This window comes from Pelophylax lessonae (assembly GCF_965119305.1).
Source record: "Pelophylax lessonae genome assembly, chromosome: 10".
NCBI classification, from domain to species: Eukaryota; Metazoa; Chordata; class Amphibia; order Anura; family Ranidae; genus Pelophylax; species Pelophylax lessonae.
The window spans coordinates 108,360,777-108,379,703 of NC_138777.1; the positions used below are offsets into that span (position 1 = coordinate 108,360,777).

General features: G+C 43.1%; 2 protein-coding genes across 2 annotated transcripts in view; one reads left to right on the forward strand and one right to left on the reverse strand.

Moving 5' to 3' along the window:
* Nucleotides 1-4,815: 4,815 nt before the first annotated feature.
* On the reverse strand, nt 4,816-6,665 carry LOC309565609 (uncharacterized protein; the record flags this gene model as incomplete). Its single annotated transcript, XM_082270563.1, has 2 exons — nt 4,816-4,849; nt 5,248-6,665. 2 exons carry the CDS (start codon nt 6,663-6,665, stop codon nt 4,816-4,818), a joined length of 1,452 nt encoding a protein of 483 aa, XP_082126689.1.
* Nucleotides 6,666-9,876: 3,211 nt separating this feature from the next.
* The window catches only part of SNX20 (sorting nexin 20), a 59,056-nt gene continuing 50,005 nt past the window's right edge, over nt 9,877-18,927 (forward strand). Inside the window, exon 1 of the mRNA XM_082270602.1 lies at nt 9,877-9,977. The gene's annotated coding sequence lies outside the window, so the exon portion shown is untranslated. The remainder of the gene's footprint in view (nt 9,978-18,927) is intronic.

The window sequence follows — 18,927 nt, forward strand, 5'->3', positions numbered from 1 at the left end:
CAACCTCACGTGGCAGGACAGGTGGCGCACTTTCCTTTGAGAGAAACATCTCCCCAACCCGGGAATCCCTACTCTCCTCTCCCCGTAGGAATCACATCCCACCCTCCTCCCCCCCGAACTTCCCAAACCTGCTCCGAAAATATGCCGTGACATAACTTGCTCAACGGTCTTTCGCAACTTCTCATGGTCTAGAGTGACTTTTCATCTACAGCACGTTGGTGCTCACAGGACTGGGTTAGATCATCACAGGGTATCTGTGAACTCCTAAAGAGTGGCCATTCTGTGCCTCCACCGTTCCCTCCATCTGTTACCAACCCACTGGCAGTAGTGAAATACAGTGTATCTGCCACTCTCGGTGACCATATGTCCTTAGTTGCACACATAGCTTTTAGCCATATTCTGTCTCTTCACTGTGACAGAGCACTGGGTCATATGAGACCCACTTCCTATACTTTGAGACTGCATCTTTGGCACTCGGAGACATCCTGGCTTTCAGGGATTGAGGTAGTGATTCACAGTTTTTCATGAACATATCACTCTTCTCCCATAGTACAGCTATAGATAGGGTCCCTGCACTAGGTGGAGTGCTGGTCTAGGGTGGTGCTGTCAAGCAGCATTTACCACCCACACTGATCCAAGGGGTCGGCTTCACACTACATGTATTACACCACTGATGTGTAGTTTTTACTTGATTATGTGAATTTATTCGTTTTTGTACTGCACCGCTTCAATAAAGTATCTTTTTGCACACATTACCCAGTGAGCCCTGTTTTTGCAACCCCTCTGAGAGGGTCTTTCCCCTCTCACCCTCCTTGGTCTTTCATTTATGTACTACCCTTCTGGGACAACTGTACCGCAATGATTATTGTGACAATGTATATGTTTGTAATATAAATATGATATGACTCCTTTTGATACTTTTTTATATAATTACTCTTTATATAATTTAAGTTGTTTGAGAGGCACATGTAAATCCCCATTTCCCAGATATTCTTGTTTCTTCTTCCTTATTTTCCAGTCCCCTTTTCCCATACTTCTCTGACATACCTGGACCCACTGTTCTTACCACTGGAAAATACCTTTAAAGTTTTTCGGCCTTCAGTACAGGATGTTCAGATGCCATGCTCACCTGTGAGTGTGGAGCGACAGTGGAATGAAGTGGAGAGAATATAATATAATATAATCTCCTGGCAGAGGCATTGTAGAAGTTAAGCTAGAGCCCACTGATAATCCTAAGCTACCCAGTGCCAAAGAGAATCCAGTTGTACCCTCATTGGATAATTCTGAGCTACCCAGTGTTGGAGAAGATCCAATTTTACCTCTGTGCAATGAAGGTGAAGCAATATCTAATGGGTTGGAAGAACCATGACCTGGGTGTAGTTCTTGGAGCCAGGGATATGAACCCAAATCTACTGAACACATGTACTCCAGACTTCGACGGGAGATCCATCCACCTAAGAGACTCACATATGATACTGTTCTGTCTCAGCATCGATTGTACCTGTGACCCTCTTGTAGATCCCCAGTCTGTAAATGTGTGCAGCAGGTTGAATGATGGCTTTAACAGATAGTTTACTCAATGAATAAAGACTCCAGAGGTGTTCTCCAATGCTTCTTTATGCTTCAAGTTAGCAAAGGCATAAACATAGAGGCTTTTCCATAGATAAATTTACAATGAAGTTACACAGCTTCCACACTCTGCAGTCTCCTCATAACAACTAAACAAAATGGTAGATACAGCAGGAAAATGGAGATGGGAGAAACCATCTAGCCAGAAACAGCAGGGGTGCTAGGAAGATACCAATAACATAGCATAACATAACATGTAATAACAACTGCTAGACAGTTAAAGCTGCGTGGCAGCACACTCCCCGCCTGGTATCGTGAGATACCACTACACAATTATTTTCCATAAACATACAATTAACATTGCATACAGTAGAATGCTATGTAGCCCTCTCCTCTAAGCTAACTACGCTAGAGATCTAAGTGACTCCTTCACATAACACTGAATCAGAATTTTTGGAAGCAGGCATAATTAGGACTGTCTCAGTGACTGGTCTCAGGAAGGTTTTTGGGCTCCCGTTCTTTACAATCCTGACTTCCACACTTCGGACCTTTCCATCATCACTAGCAATGGCCTTTGAAATAACTCCAACTGGCCACTGGATCCGATTGGTTTGCTTTTCTTTTAGAAGAACCAGGTCTCCTTCCTTTAAGTTAGGCTTCTGGGTATGCCACTTTTTACGTCCTTGAAGAAGTGTGAGGTATTCCCTCCTCTATCTGTCCCAGAAACAATCTGCAAGGTATTGAGCGTATCTCCATTGACGTTTGTATATGTCCTTTTCATCAAAAATGCTCTTTGGCGCTGGGATCTGTCCAATTTTCCGACTCAATAATGCAGCTGGAGTTAAAACAGTTGGACATTCTGGGTCTGTGGATACAGCTGTCAGCGGTCTTGAGTTGATTATTGCTGCGACCTCAGCAAGGAATGTAGTAAGTACTTCATGGGTAAGACGTGAAGAACTCACATCAAGCAACATAGAATCCAGTATGCGCCTTGCCATCCCAATCATACGTTCCCATGCTCCGCCCATGTGTGAAGCGTGTGGTGGGTTGAATTTCCACAGGTTTGCAGTGGCGGAGAAGGTGGCCCTTGGAGGTGGCTCTGTCTGAGAAGCTCGCTCCCGCAGGGGTTTGTTAATGCTCTGGGACGCTCTCTCGCTATAATTGAACTGGTTGGTCAGTTTTCTCTCCTTGTTCCTGGATGATATTTCCTCACCTTCTGTCCATTCTTCACTAGCCTGAGCGTCAGACTTCCCATCTGTATCTTTGTCTCTTGGCTCTGTGGAGTCGTTGGTCTGAGTCTCTTCAATGACTCCCAACTTCGCCATCTGTCGCCGCGCTTCATCAGAGTCTTCGCGTGGCATGTTTCCTTCCAGGGAGAAGTGTACGGCCAGCTGGTCCACGATGCTAATGGGTTTGTAGGCCCGTTCCTTAAAACTGTACCTCACAATGTTCTGGGGGGCATGAGGGTTGTTTGTAGTCAGGATACGAGCGAATTTCTCCTTAAGTTCAGCCTCGCTGAGTTCCAGCTGGTCCGGAGGCTTAACCAGAGTCTTGGCCTGCATCCATTCATCAGCTCCATCCCCCATATCTGTGGAGTCATCTTCATCCTCCAAATTTCTTCTTGAGCAGATGTTGGAACTCAATGCTACAACTTCAGGCCGGATTTCCGGATCAGTATCTGGATCCTCCAGGCGGAAATCGATATCTTCTTCTGAGTTTGTAGAAGACTGGTCCATTAAAAACTTGGGTCCTGAAAACCAAATGGTTTGTGTGAGGACAACTGCTGGTACTAAAATCTTCTGCATGAATGCTAGAAAGTGCTCTCGCTTCTCAGGTTTGTTACGGAGAGTTTTCTTCAGTGCAGCAAATCTGGTTAAAGCTTGTTCTCGATTGTTAGGGAGAGTAAGCCTTGGTACTCGGAAGGGTACTGGAGCTACCCAACTGTTGGAATTGTCCTTGAAGAACTCTTCATCCATAATCTTGATGAACTCCTTGTCTTCGACTGAAGGAGCAATCTTGTTGTCATCACAAGTAGTCTGGTACACTGAATCACCAAAGTCCTTTTGAGAAGTGAGCTTACAGTTAATACTTTGAAGTGCTTGATATGGAACTTCGTTTTTGAAATCAAGTCTTTCCTTCACATAATAATGCGATGGACATTTCATCAATTGACAGGTAACATTCGTTTTGTAGGAAGCTACATCCAAGAGCTTGTGAGATTGGTCTAAACAGACTTCTCCTATTATCACCCATCCAAGATCGAGTTTCTGGGCTTGAGGAGCATCATCTGGACCGTTACATAACTCTCTTATTTTATGAACTCTAGGAATGTCTCTCCCTAGTAGAATCAAAATCTTAACATCCTTGTTAAGTGGTGGAATGTAGTTAGCAATGTGGCTCAAATGAGGGTGATGACGTGCAACCTCTGGTGTGGGGATTTCTTCTCTGTTGTTCGGTAGCTGATCACATTCGATTAGCGTTGGAAGAGAAAACTCTGTGTTATCATATTCTGATGCGACTATGAAGCCATGGGCTCTTCTTCCAGAAGTATTGACCTTTCCTGCACATGTCTGCAAGGTATAGGACCAGGTCTCTCCTTGAATGTTGAATAGGTCAAAGAATTCTGTACTGGCCAATGAGCGATTGCTCTGATCATCGAGTATGGCATACATTTTTATGGATTTTTGTGGACATCCTTCAGGAAAAACTCTTACAAGACATATCTTGCTACAAGACTTGCTATGAAGCCCTTCTCCACATACCTCTGTACACCTTGTGGTTACGGGGTCGGCATATTGCTCAGTTCTCTCCCCGCCATCATCTGATGTAGTCTTGGGGTTGCTGCCGGGTGAAGGTTTCCTTTTGAACAGGTCTGAATGAAGAGCGTCCACATGTTTGGCACTGTTGCAGAGAGAACATCTGATGGCGATCTTACAGTCTCTAGCTAAATGATCGGAGGATGCACAACACTTAAAACAGATATTATGCTCTTTGAGAAATGACTTGCGTTCTTCAATAGGCTTGTCCTTAAATGCACGACATTTGGAGAGAGAGTGTGGCGCATTATGAATAGGACACTGTTGATTAAGATTGCTAGCTTTAATGTCTGTAGCTAAGACGTTGGATGCTATTGCAGTCTTCCTCACGGCAATAGGATGCCTTAAATCCTTGAATTTACTGTTGGTGGCAATACCCCTTGAAGTACTTAAAGGAATGGTGGTTGTATCTGGATAGAAGAAGCTTGGGTCATTCTTGGATCTTGCAACCTTCCGCACGAACTCTGAAAAATAAGAAAAGGGAGGGAAGGAAACACGATGCTCATACTTATACTTTGATCCTACACTAGTCCACTTTCCCTGAAGATGACTAGGCAACTTTGCTACAATAGGATTTACTCCCTGAGCAGTGTCTAAATAGCTAAGACCTGGTAAACTAGGATCTAACTTAGCAATTTCAAGTTCTTGAAGGAGGTCACCTAACTCTCTAAGCTTATGATTGTCCTTAACAGAGATTTTAGGAAAGTCGTTTAGTCTCTGGAATAAGGCAGATTCAATGACTTCGGGGCTCCCATAGTCTTGTTCTAGACGTTCCCAGGCAGCATCAAGGCCTGCTTTAAAGTTATAAATGTAGACAGATTTAAGTCTCTTTACTTGTTCTGAAGATTGATGCCCCAACCACTTTATTAGTAAGTCAAGTTCTGCTTGAGGATCAATGTCCAAGTTCTTGGTTACCGCCTTAAATGTAGATCTCCAACTCCTGTAGTTCTCTGGGCGGTCATCAAATCTAGACAGTCCAGTTGTAATCAACTCTCGTCGAATCATATACTTGCTGAACTCTGCAATGTCAGTGCTTTCAGTTTTTATAGCCACAGGGGATACTGATGGTGCGCCGTCTTGGACCATGGTTGGTATATGATGTTGGTTGGTAGGTAGAGAGAAATGTGTTGCAGATGGGTTTAATTTAGGTAAGGGTCTGTCGACTGAAGGTCTCTGAGCATTTGAAGTCAAAGAGAGCTGTATCAAAGGGGGTATAGAATTCATTCTGTAGTCTTCTGCTGTGCCCTTGTAATCTCTATGCACATAGGGTTGTGGTGGCACATGAGCTGCGTAGGTTGATTCACTTGATTTTGTGACATGCGGTAGTTGTGGAGGGTCTCTGTTAGTAGGTGCGTCTAGTTGACCAGCTTGCTTTGGCGACACATTGCCTTCTGATCCACTTGCTGGATGATTATGAGAAGAATCTCCAACTGTAGGTGGGACTGTATTGTCGTGGTTCTGAGTTAGGACATACTGTAGGGTCCTTTCAACAGGGTCTTGACAAGCAGCTAAGCTGGTACAAGCTGCTCCTTCTTCTTCCAATAGGGCTTGTTCCAAGACAGATAACTCTGCTAAAGCTACTTCCTTTTCTCTGTTCTTCTGAAGAATTTCTAGCTGAGCCTCTGTTTCTGCTTGTATTCGTTTAGCTTCTGCCTTGAAGGCTGCTTCTTTTTCAGAGCAGGCGGCTTGAACCTGGGCTACTGCAACCTTTTGGCGAGCTTTGAGAATTTGGTCGCTCAGTATTGACCTTATAGAGCAGGACCGCAATGACTTAGAAGAAGATTTATGATATGAGCGGGCAGACCTAGAAGATTTTCCTGAGTGTCTGGAAGAAGCAGAGTTACAGGATATAGTCTCATATATCTGTGCCAATCTCCCTTCTATCTGTGCCTTTGCTTCAAGATATGTGCTATGCCTCTGCTGGTCAGTAGAAGTAAAGTCCTTTAATTCCAATGCAGCTTCCTCTATGTTGGAATGTGACAATAGAGAATAGTACTTCTCAGAAAGTCTTTTATAATTCTCAAATGCCTTCTTAACCCTTGAGAGAGCAGTGTTCAATTGCTCAGAATTGTTGCTAGTTTCATTAGTGGCTGTTATACAACTTAAAGTCTTTTCCCATAATGCAGTCAGGTTACTAGATGTTTCTTCCTTACTTGCTTCATAAACCTCCCTTGCCTTCAAGGATGGGTGAGGGGCTCTGACAGGACGAGCAGAATGAAGTAAGGAGTCTGCTTTATCTTGACTAAATGCAGGTAATTCTGTGAGATCTCTGTCAGACATAATAAGTACTGTATTTCTGGTGTCTTGTTAGAAATCTGCCAGAGCTCAGCTCTGTAGGTAGTGACTTCTGTTATTAAGCAGGCTGGCTGAGGTGCTGGGTATTTGATACAATAGCTAGCTATTGCTGGAACTAGTTCAAACTGGATCACCTCAGAAGGCTGTAACAGTAATGAAGCATTCAGTAGGTGGCTGGTTTCATATGCAGAGTAATGCTTCTGGTGACTCACAGACAAGTGTGGTACTTACTGTTCTGAAGCTGCAGAGTCTTGGAAATTTACTTTTCTTAAGCTGCAGAGATACCTGTGATGAATTCTTCATGTAAATTTACTCTCTGAAGCTGTGTATTCCTGTAAATTTACTCTCTGAAGCTGTGTACTCCTGTAAATTTACTGTTCTGTCTCAGCATCGATTGTACCTGTGACCCTCTTGTAGATCCCCAGTCTGTAAATGTGTGCAGCAGGTTGAATGATGGCTTTAACAGATAGTTTACTCAATGAATAAAGACTCCAGAGGTGTTCTCCAATGCTTCTTTATGCTTCAAGTTAGCAAAGGCATAAACATAGAGGCTTTTCCATAGATAAATTTACAATGAAGTTACACAGCTTCCACACTCTGCAGTCTCCTCATAACAACTAAACAAAATGGTAAATACAGCAGGAAAATGGAGATGGGAGAAACCATCTAGCCAGAAACAACAGGGGTGCTAGGAAGATACCAATAACATAGCATAACATAACATGTAATAACAACTGCTAGACAGTTAAAGCTGCGTGGCAGCACAGATACCCTTGGGGAGAGCTCGGATGAACTCATTTCAACTGCTCAATGCCCTGCTCAAGCTTTAGCCTCTTCTACCGAGCCTTTGGTAGAGGATGACCCTGTTCCACCTTCTGACACTACTAGGTGGGCCACTAACTTGTTACTGGCCTGTTGTGAGAGACTCAACTTTCCTGACACTTTGTATAGTTTGTTGTCTGAAAATTCTTCTATCAGTTATTAGCTACTGTAGGTTCTAACTAGGCAAGTTGTCATTCTAATTCCTTTCTGAACTATTATACAGTAGGTTTGGTTTAATAAAAGTTCTCCCTGTGTTCGGGGGCCAAAGACATTCAAGTGGGGGGGGGGGGGAGGATGTAGCCGGTTCCGGACTACCATGTTTATGGTAGTACCGACTTATCTTTTGTTGGTTGGATAGCATTCCTGTTCTCCTTTTAAATAATGGACTCGTCATCTTCCAGGAACTGGAAGATTGGCATTGTGGGAGCTGTAGTCTTTTACAGAGTGCTGATCATGAGCTTGGATTGCTCAGGAAACTATTTCCAGGAAGCAAAGGGGGAGTGGAGCATCATGGGAGGAGTTATAAAACTATCTGCTACACAGATTTGAACTCTCTTGCTCCTGGGACCCATCGTGTGCACATCAGCCTGCTGAGTGTGTGTGAGACAAAAAATTGCGGCCTACTGCATGAGGCCAGACCCGCTTGCAGAACTCGGCCTCAGCGGAGCAGAGGTCGAGTCTGTCGCTACACTGCAGATGTCTTTGCAGTAACGCTGAGAGAGAAGTGGAGGTCAGCTGAGTATCCTAGGGCAGCAGAGCACAGCAAGTTTTCCAGATGCCAGGGTTAGGGGGACTGCATCGCCTGTTCCATAGGGCCCTCACAGATGGACATCAGAGTTGGTGAGAGGGTGCCTGTTTCTGGTCCAGACTGCAAGTATACATTCCATCTTTACACTGAAAACGAACATTGAAGCAGATACCAGACCCCTTAGGATTACAATTTATCATCTTGCTATATTAAACCACGGTGGAAATTGTCTTGTATGAGCTCCAACTGCCGGTGAAGAACATAGCAAGGCCTTGCTAAGGGGAGGGACATTGTTGCATAGTTGCTCTTAAAGGGGACATGTTCTAGTTGTATTGCCATAGCTTTAATTAGAATACTGATGGTATAGATTAGCTCAGAACTCTTCTTTAACTTGAGTATTGCTTTGCTACAGTAGAGAATATCTATATACTTACAGAATATAAGAATATTGTGTTGAATACTGTTCCCTGATATAATAATATTCTGTTTATCTGCTGTTTTCTGTGTCAGTCTTATTAAAACCTTGATAGTTTATGCGGGGTTTAACCGACTGACATATTTTCATTTGTTTATTCATTGAGTAAACATTAAAACTCTTTTTTACTGTGTCAGTGTTTTTCTTAAAGGTGTATTCACTATGTCTGAACCTAGAGTGTCAGGTGGGCTGGATGGTTCAAAGGGATTTATAAAGAAAACTTGTTTTTATGAATGTATCTGTTATTTGATTGAAGTGCCTACATTAGGGGGGTTTCTATGTTTGCATCCAAAACTAGGGATGTGGCACATTTTGGAGTTGAATCACTGATACACCCATAGTTAAAAATGAGTTAAATAGTATATTTTGGTGCTCAGATACAGTGAGCCTTCAGAACTACTTTAAAGTAATCCCATCTCTTAATACCAGGTGTGTATTATACCTCTGTTTTAATAATCAAGGCCTACATGTCACATCCAAGAGTGAACACTTTTAGAGGAAAGAAGGCCAAAGATTTTGAAGGCAATGGGTCATTAGGTTTGAGAAAGGGATAATTAAAGAGGTTGTAAACCTCAGGGAAAAAATCCTGTAAGACAAGGGCATAATGAGCTAGCATGCATCGCATACTAGCTCATTATGGAATACTCACCTTAGAACGAAGCCCTCCAGCAGTGCCCACACACCACTGAGACAGTTGACATCTTACCCGGTCTTTCTTCTAGGTTTGCAGGCTCCGGCACTGTGATTGGCATGCAATGACGGCATGTGCAGGAGCCACCATTTACGACGCAGGCTCTGAAGGTCAGGCACAGTAAGTCGGACCTTCAGAGCCCATGCGCCGATGATTTTGTCAGCTGCATGCACTCCAAATATCTCCCAAACTTTGCAAGTTTTAGGAGATATTCACAGTACCTACAAATAAGCATTGTTATAGGCTTACCTGTAGGTACAATTAAAAAATAAGACTTTACTTCCACTTTAAGGCAATGATATCTCAGCCAGGATCTGTTTCTTTCTACTCTATGTGCCTGTTTGCAATCATTGAAGTAAAAGTAATGTGAGAAGAGCTGTTTAACCCGGTGCAAACACCCATTTTATTGTATTTAAATAAAGGGAAGGAAAACTCGTCACTTCCTCATTTCTGTAGAGCTACAAGTTTGCTAGAGAATTGCTCTGTTCCCAGAGGTCAAACAACAGCATTTAGATTTGGTAATGAAAGAAGAATATTTCTTTGCTGTAACCCCAGAAAAAGGTAAGCGAATGTAATTATCTACATACGTATGCTCTTTCTATTTCAGCACGTATCTTATTTCCTTCACACATTCCTACTGGTCAGACCTACACCTGCTTTACTTGCAATTTTCTTTCAAAGAAACACGCCTGTAGAAGAAAAAGAGAAACCTTTCTTGCAGTTATATAGTCAAGTCTACCTTTTAAAATATTTTCCTTTTACTTGATGATATCCATGCAGTTTTTACATTATATAATTTATGTACCCTAAAGACTAACATTTTACATTTTTAGACTATTTTTTTAATAAAGAAACCTCGCTTTAAGAGAAATATTTAAAATTGCTATTCCTGATCCTTTCTTTTTAGAATGCAAGATGGTTGTTGGTCATATTTTTCAGCGGAGTTCAGTGCATTTTAGATCATGGAATGAAACATGAATTCACATTAGTAAGTTTGCATTTACAGGCAGCATGTTTGTTCTGGGTCAGTGACACAAAGTATTAAAATTAGGTTGGCTTTGTGATGGCGGCTGGGTGCAGACGGCTTTGCTAATATTCAAATTCCATCTCTAGCCCTATGGAGGATTAATACTGATGGCACTGCTGATACAATCTTATACATATTTAAAGTGAACCGGTCTCCTTCTGGTCCCTGTATTAAATTCTTTAGTTTAGACAGACCATATGGTGCTCTAATTAATAAATCATAGTGGATGCCAATTCTGGGTTACTGGGCATGAAAATGTACCATCTTTGAAGCAGTTATCCTTTTGGGCCTCTGTTACCATCAGTCGTTGAGGGCTATTAAGTCCAAAGCCTTTGATGTTGTCCCTTCTTTTGGGCGCATTGGGTGGGCACTTGCTGGCGGTACCCCTCTTCCCTCCCGAGGCATTGTAGGAGTGGATGATCGGCTGTCTGTGCTTGCTGACAATCGGTTGCTTCTGTGTTTGGGTCCTGAGGAAGCCAAACTGTTAGTGAAATGTTGACCATACAGACAGCAGCTTACAATACATATCAACCTATGGATTGTATTTCCTTGTATGCACATGATTAATTATATGGATCATTCATGAGCTATTTACAGTTCATGGAAAGTATTGAATTCCTCCCCATTTGTTTGGGGCTGGATATTTTCTATTTTTACTCATTTTAACTTTGTATAATAAAGACTGTGTTATTTCTCCGTTCTGTTGCCGCTATAGTAGGATACTAGAGATGTTTGTCTCCAGTTTATACCTAAGGCTTTTCTCTCTTTTTGATTTGGATGAGGCCATAAAAGTATTTTTTGCTTGATTAAATTACATTTTTTTTTTTTTCATTTTTTTAATACATTTCGTTTTTATGGAATAGTTAAATGAAACACTGGCCCCTTTAAGCCACTTGGCAGAACAATTCTCCCTATGACAACTATTTGCTATCTCCCTGCAGGAGATGGACCATGCACAGAGTTGGGAGAGCAGAAGGGGATGCTGACTGGCTGCTACCACAGCCTAGGAAAAAGCCTACACCTAGCAATTGGACAGGGAGGATTTCTACTGTGCTTTGTGAGATCTGGGAGAGAGCTCAGGTTTGCATGACTAAAACAGCTAGGAGCCTATATACAGGGGTTGCTGCTGTGAAGCCTGCTGTGGGATCACATGGTAGTAACCAAGGAAAGGGGACTGGGCTGCAAAAGAGAGAGAGAGAGGTGTTGTGTGCTGAGCCAGGGGTAGAGAGTTCCAAAGAGCCCCTAGTCACTTGCTGTTGTGAATCAAGCTGTGGGGTTCAGGCGTGGGGTTCAGACTGTTGTTGGAGAGTTACTAGACTGTTAGCTGTGCTGTGCAGAGTGCGCTTTAGTGGCAGAGAAATAAAGAGTAGAGCCAAAAGAGATTCTAAAGAATCTGCAGTCTACTCTTTATCCATCTCCATCCTAACTGAAGGAGCAGCGGTCAGGGAACGTGCTACACCTAGAAAGACTTCACTAAATCACTAGTGTGGTAAGAGGTCTATGGCCACTACAGTACTATGTTTTAATAGGCTGCTGTTTGTTAACTCTGTCTGCCATGAAGACATCTGCCAAAAGGTATTTGATTCACCTACTCTATGGACTACAAATGTTTTCATTGGAGAGTCAGCACTCCACCACAAGTTAAAGGGTCCTAAGGCTGGAAAGACTGAATAGTTGCTATTCCACTGGCCAGTGTCTTAAGCCCCGTACACACGCGTCGAAAATTGGCAGTTAATTTTCGTCCGACAACCGATCTGCCGATTTTCGGCTTGTTAGTATGATGCTTCCGACAACCAACTTTTCGGCCCAAAAAAAATCTGGTGTGCAGACTATAAAATTTTTGTTGGCCGTCAACACAACGCCGATTTTCGTGCAGTCAGTACAGATTTCGACAGGGAAAAATCTGATGAGCAAGTCTCGGCATGCTCAGTGAAGAAAGAACACAAAGAAAGCAACCCAACACATGACATCACTTCTGAAGTAGAATTTTGTTGGGCGAGAAAATTTGTGTGCAGTCTAGGCACATTCCAACCAACAAAACACAACTCTGGACAAAAGACGGACGATCGGTCGGCCGATAATCTTTGCGTGTGTACGGGGCTTTAAACAGGGCTTGTGTTTTTACACTATTCTAATGCAGACCTTGCAGTGATGCCAGAGCCTTGAGGGAGTGAACCTGCATGGTCCCTCAGCGTGAACTGGCTTTGTATTAGTGAAGCACCTTTAAAGTGAGGTAAACCTGTACTGTTATTAATACTATGTTAGGATTATTATTCTTATCTCCAATTTTTCACATATAATAAATCTGGCCTTTAAGTGAAAAAAGGTTGCTGACCACTGTCATAGGGTTTAATATTGAGTTACCCCCCCCCCCCCCCGTTTTGCAGCTATAACCTTTTCAACACCTCTGGGAAGGCTTCCTACAAAGTTTAGAAGTGTGTCTATGGGAATGTTTGTCATTCCAGAAGCACATTTGTAAGGTCAGGCACTGATGTGGATGAGAAGGCTTGGCTCGCAGTCTCTGCTCTAATTCATCCAACTGGTGTTCTATCGGATGGAGGTCAGAACTCTGTGCAGGCCAGTCAAGTTCCTCCACCCGAAATTCGCTCATGTATGCCTTTTATGGACCTTGCTTTGTGCACTAGTGTGCAGTGATTATGGAACAAGAAAGGGCCATCCCCAAACTGTTCCCACAAAGTTAGGAGCATGAGATTGTCCAAAATATTTTGTTATGCTGATGCCTTAAGAATTCCCTTCACTGGAACTAAGGGGCCAAGCCCAACCCCTTAAAAACAACCCCACACCATATTTCCCCTCCACCAAATGATTTGGAGCAGTGCACACAGCGAGGCCTATAAAGACTTGGATGAGCCAGACTGGGGTGGAGGAAGTTGACTAGCCTGCACAGAGTCCTGACCTCAACGCAATAGAACTTTGAGATAGTTACATAGTTACATAGTTAGTGAGGTTGAAAAAAGACATCAGTCCATCCAGTTCAACCTATGATGTGTGTGTTTAATTAGAGTAGAGACTGCAAGCCAGGTCTTCTCTCCAACATCAGTTTCTGACCTCACAAACGCGCTTCTGGAAGAATGATCAAACATTCCCATTGACACATTCCTAAACCTTGTGGACAGCCTTCCCAGAAATGTTGAAGCTGTTAAAGCTGCAAAGGGTGGGCAATCTTGCTAGAATTATCTGTTCATGCTAGAATTCTTGTCTTTTTACCTTTTGGTCAAATTAAGTCTTTTTGTTCCAATCTGAGAACAAACTGAGAAGTCTGTTATATTAGTAGATGTATGTTTTTAATTTCACTATGATATAAAAAGGCAGCTCCCAGATCTAAAAACCCTTTGAGCTCACATGAGGACTGTTGCGTCACTGGGTAAATGGTCTACGTACCAAGTTGGAGAAGATACCCTTTTAAACTACAACTCTTGATATATCCTGTGAGTTCCTTATGCACTCCTGTGACCCATTTTCAGCCAACAGTGGGCTAAAGCCTGCTATCGGTTGACTTCACACAGCCGGTCCAGACGCTGGATCGATCCTGGCCTTACAGTCTGGCTTCACCTAGCAGCTTGGACCAGCAGCTGGCTCAGCCTCTCAAGAAGCCACTGGAAGACTGAGCCAGCCTCTGCACATCTCAGCACTCCAGTGAGTGCTGGAGGGACAAAGAACAGAGCTGGTGACTAACGAAGCAGAGGGGTGAACTAATTGATCAGCTGTGTTTGATCGCTCAGTTCACAGTGTAGAGGCTGCGGAGATAGATGCAGCTGTGGATCGATTCTGAATCCATCTAGATGAGTAGAATTTTTTTCTTCTTTTGATAAACTCCTACTTCTCTTTTAAGGATTAATAAACATATTAAGACTTTGCAAAATACATACGCAGGCTTTGTAAATTGCAAATACTGTCTGTTTGTCAGAGCCTATTACAAAATGGCCACTGCCAGCACTTTCATCACCAAAAAGGAACATCTAGCTATAGGAGGCTTCCCTGATATTTGAAAAAAATAAACCTGACATTTCATTCAGAACCACTGCAGCAATGCTTGTCATAACCCTTTCTTTTTAGAGGTTTATGTTTCAGTTATGGAGACTGAAGCAACCCTAAAACACTGTGGTTTGTTTCCAATATGTGTATAGTGGCTGAAAAAGATGTATTATTTTGGAGACTATGACCTAATGGGGTTTATTTACTATAGCTGTAGAGTTCAAAATCAGGCTCACTTCTGCACAGTAAACCAATCAGCTAATTGGCTACCATGCACAGCTGCACCAGATTCTGAGTGCACCAGTTTTAGTAAATTTACCCCCCTGGGGGTTTATTTACTAAAGTTAGAGCGTGCAAAATCAGACTCACTTCTGCATAAAAAACAATCAGCTTCCAGGTTTTATTGTCTAAGATTAACTGAACAAGCTCAGGTTAGAAGCTGATTGGCTACCATGCACATCTGCACCAGATTCTGAGTGCACCAGTTTTAGTAAATCTCCCCCTCTAATCTGTAGCTGCTGTCCCGATTTACACTGACCACAAAACTTGCAGTATCTGCAGTTTGTTTAGAGATTATATCTCTAAACCTTACGCAATCACATTTTGACCAGCATAAACACCCCCCCCCCCCACCAAAGCCAACATTTTATCTTGTTCTTTTTTATCTTATTATTCACTCACTAAGCCTAACCATATTTATCTGATTTTACAGCTCCAAGAAAAAGTATGTGAACCCTTTGGAATGATATGGATTTCTGCACAAATTGGTCATAAAATGTGATCTGATCATCATCTAAGTCACAACAATAGACAATCACAGTCTGCTTAAACTAATAACACGCAAAGCATGAAATGTTGTCCTGTTTTATTGAACACACCATGTAAACATTCACAGTGCAGGTGGAAAAAGTATGTGAACCCTTGGATTTAATAACTGGTTGAACCTCCTTTGGCAGCAATAACTTCAACCAAACGTTTCCTATAGTTGCAGATCAGACGTGCACAACGGTCAGGAGTAATTCTTGACCATTCCCCTTTACAGAACTGTTTCAGTTCAGCAATATTCTTGGGATGTCTTGTGTGAATCACTTTCTTGAGCTCATGCCACAGCATCTCAATCGGGTTGAGGTCAGGACTCTGACTGGGCCACTTCAGAAGGCGTATTTTCTTCTGTTTAAGCCATTCTGTTGTTGATTTACTTCTATGCTTTGGGTCATTGTCCTGTTGCAACACCCATCTTCTGTTGAGCTTCAGCTGGTAGACAGATGGCCTTAAGTTCTCCATCAAAATGTCTTGATAAACTTTGGAATTCATTTTTCCTTCGATAATAGCAATCCGTCCAGGCCCTGACGCAGCAAAGCAGCCCCAAACCATGATGCCCCCACCACCTTACTTCACAGTTGGGATGAGGTTTTGATGTTGGTGTGCTGTGCCTCTTTTTCGCCACACATAGTGTTGTGTGTTTTTTTCCAAACAACTCAACTTTGGTTTCATCTGTCCACAGAATATTTTGCCAGTACTGCTGTGGAACATCCAGGTGCTCTTGTGCAAACTGCAAACGTGCAGTAATGTTTTGTTTGGACAGCAGTGGCTTCCTCTGTGGTATCCTCCCATGAAATCCATTCTTGTTTAGTCTTTTACATATTGTAGATTCGCTAACAGGGATGTTAGCATTTGCCAGTGACTTTTGTAAGTCTTTAGCTGACACTCTAGGATTCTTCTTCACCTCATTGAGCAGTCTGCGCTGTGCTCTTGCAGTCATCTTTACAGGACAGCCACTCCTAGGGAGAGTAGCTGCAGTGCTGAACTTTCTCCTTTTATAGACAATTTGTCTTACCGTGGACCGATGAACAGCAAGGCTTTTGGAGATACTTTTATAACTCTTTCCAGCTTTATGCAAGTCAACAATTCTTAATCGTAGGTCTTCTGAGAGCTCTTTTGTGTGAGGCATCATTCACATCAGGCAATGCTTCTTGTGAAAAGCAAACCCAGAACTGGTGTGTGTTTTTTATAGGGCAGCTGTAACCAACACCTCCAATCTCATCTCATTGATTGGACTCCAGTTGGCTGACATCTCACTCAAATTAGCTCTTGGAGATGTCATTAGTCTAGGGGTTCACATACTTTTTCCACCTGCACTGTGAATGTTTACATGGTGTGTTCAATAAAAACATGGCAACATTTCATTCTTTGTGTGTTATTACTTTAAGCAGACTGTGATTGTCTATTGTTGTGACTTAGTTGATGATCAGATCACATTTTATGACCAATTTGTGCAGAAATCCATATCATTCCAAAGGGTTCACATAGAATATACAGCTGCAAGAAAAACTTTCTCCTCTACTCCTTTTAAAAGGAATACATATCTCTATGAATACTTATGTACTAAAGCAGCATTGTCTCAGGGTCTTAACCTTCTTAGTGGTATTCCCGAGTGTGGATCGGGGTTAAATTTCAGAGCCAAAAGCGGTAACCCCGAGCCACACTCTGGGTACCGCCAGAAGCATTGCTGGATCCTGTAAGCAGGGTTACTTACCTTGTCACCGGGATCCAGCGATGTGTCCCGGCGGTGTCTCGCGGTGGATCTTCCTTCCGATCCTCTCTGTGCCCCGTCTTCTGTCTCCTGCGACGTGACGTTCGCAGGGGGGTGGAACCGGCGGCAAATTCAAATGTAAGAACACACCAAACACACTGATACTATTCAAAAAAAAATAAAAAATCATATTAGTTTGCCCCCCAGTGCCCTTTCCTGCAGTTTTACTGCACTTTTTATGTGTGTGTGTGTGTGTGTGTATATATATATATATATATATATATATAATGTATACAGTTGGTTTGGGCTGCTCATTCACAAGAATTACATGCAAAATAATGGTACCGCTTTCAGCACCTAAAATCCAAAAGAATCATACTGACAGGGAGGTTAACACAGAATAGCAGCTCCAAGTTCCTGGTTTTTAGGGTGTTCTAAAGACATTGGAGTTCATCTCTCACACTTACCTGTGAACTACCTGCAAACAGGGTATTAATTACTCTGTTGAAATGTGTATTATCTATGTACCAATTACGGTTTGCTTCAGCATTGCCTTTGCAAAAATATCTTTAAAATGGTCTTCTATTTCTATGTGTAGCACCCTACAGGTAGGTGCTAGGTAAAAAGCATAGTGGGCCTTGGCTGCCTAACAGCAGGGCCATGATTTCAGCTGGCTGTCATGTCTCCCAGGTGTGTCTGCTGAGAGGGGAGTCTCCCCACTGGCTCCATGAGAGGATTATTATTGGGCAGTGGAGGAAATCCAATCAGAGACACATTCAGACCCCAGGGGGTATCTATCCCAGAAGGCAGATTCTGCCGCAGAGGATTCTGGGAGTGGGTATAAGTTTTGAGGGAACGCATGATGCAGCATCTTTGGCGGGAAGCAGAGTCCCAGGAGGGAGAGTACGGCGGTCTCTCCTCCTGTCAGAAGGATCGGGTGTTCCGGGTGGCTGCCTGGGAATCCGGAGAATGCTGAGGTGAGCTGCAGAGGGCATCTGGTGTGCAAAGGACCAGTGGAGGAAGAAGGGTTCACTTCCAGGAAAGCCTGCCAAGGTCCTGAGTACTGTGAACTGCCCCTAGGGTCCTGCCAAGTGTAGAGGGGACCACTCCAGGGAAGGTTCCAGGGATCCAGGAATCAGCTAGCTGTAACGGGGGTACCTAGTCAGAGGACCCTGACGTATTAAAAGGGGGCGCCAGAGGTTGGGCCCTGAAGAGCTAATGTGTACAGTGTGCAGTGTACAGAGTTAAGAGTTGCAGCAGCACAAGCAGAGACAAGGAGCTACCTCAGCCAGTGAAGGGTTGGAGGGAGCTGTTCAGTGACTTTTGAGCTAAATCGAGTGTCAGGAGTCAAGAGTTCTACAGTCCTGGATCTTCTGAGTTAACAAACAAGTTAAAGTCGAGGTTCCATCACTAGTTCAGCAAAGCAGTATTTTCAAGCATCAGGAAGCGCTGCTTGGCATTCAGCTGGCGTCAAGACAGCGCCAACCGGCATTTTTGTATAAAGTCCCAGTTAACCTAGTTGAGCCAGAGGAGTATCCCACTCATTCCCTTCTCCCATCCCCAAAATACAATAAAAAAAACCAACCAAAGATGCCGGAGTAGTCAATGTCTCCATTCTCACACTTGGGTTCACAACCTAAATGTGTTGGAGGTGTCACCGGTAACAATGACAGACCCACATCAGGCTCAAGGCCTAGAAATATTGCTACATATGGCATTCCATTCTCTATCATTTTTAATAGGGGGTAAAATGTACCAACTTCCCAAGAAATGTCTGTGAGGGGAGGAAAGAGTGGGGAAAGAACCAGCAGCACCCAAGCACCTCCCATGGAAGCCTACCAATTCTGCACTCTGGTATCTTCCACTATAGGCTGGGCACACTCTTACTAGGTGAGTACGCATGTCACCTTCTAGCCACAATAAGGAACTGACTGCATGCAGCTTGTAACTGTGGG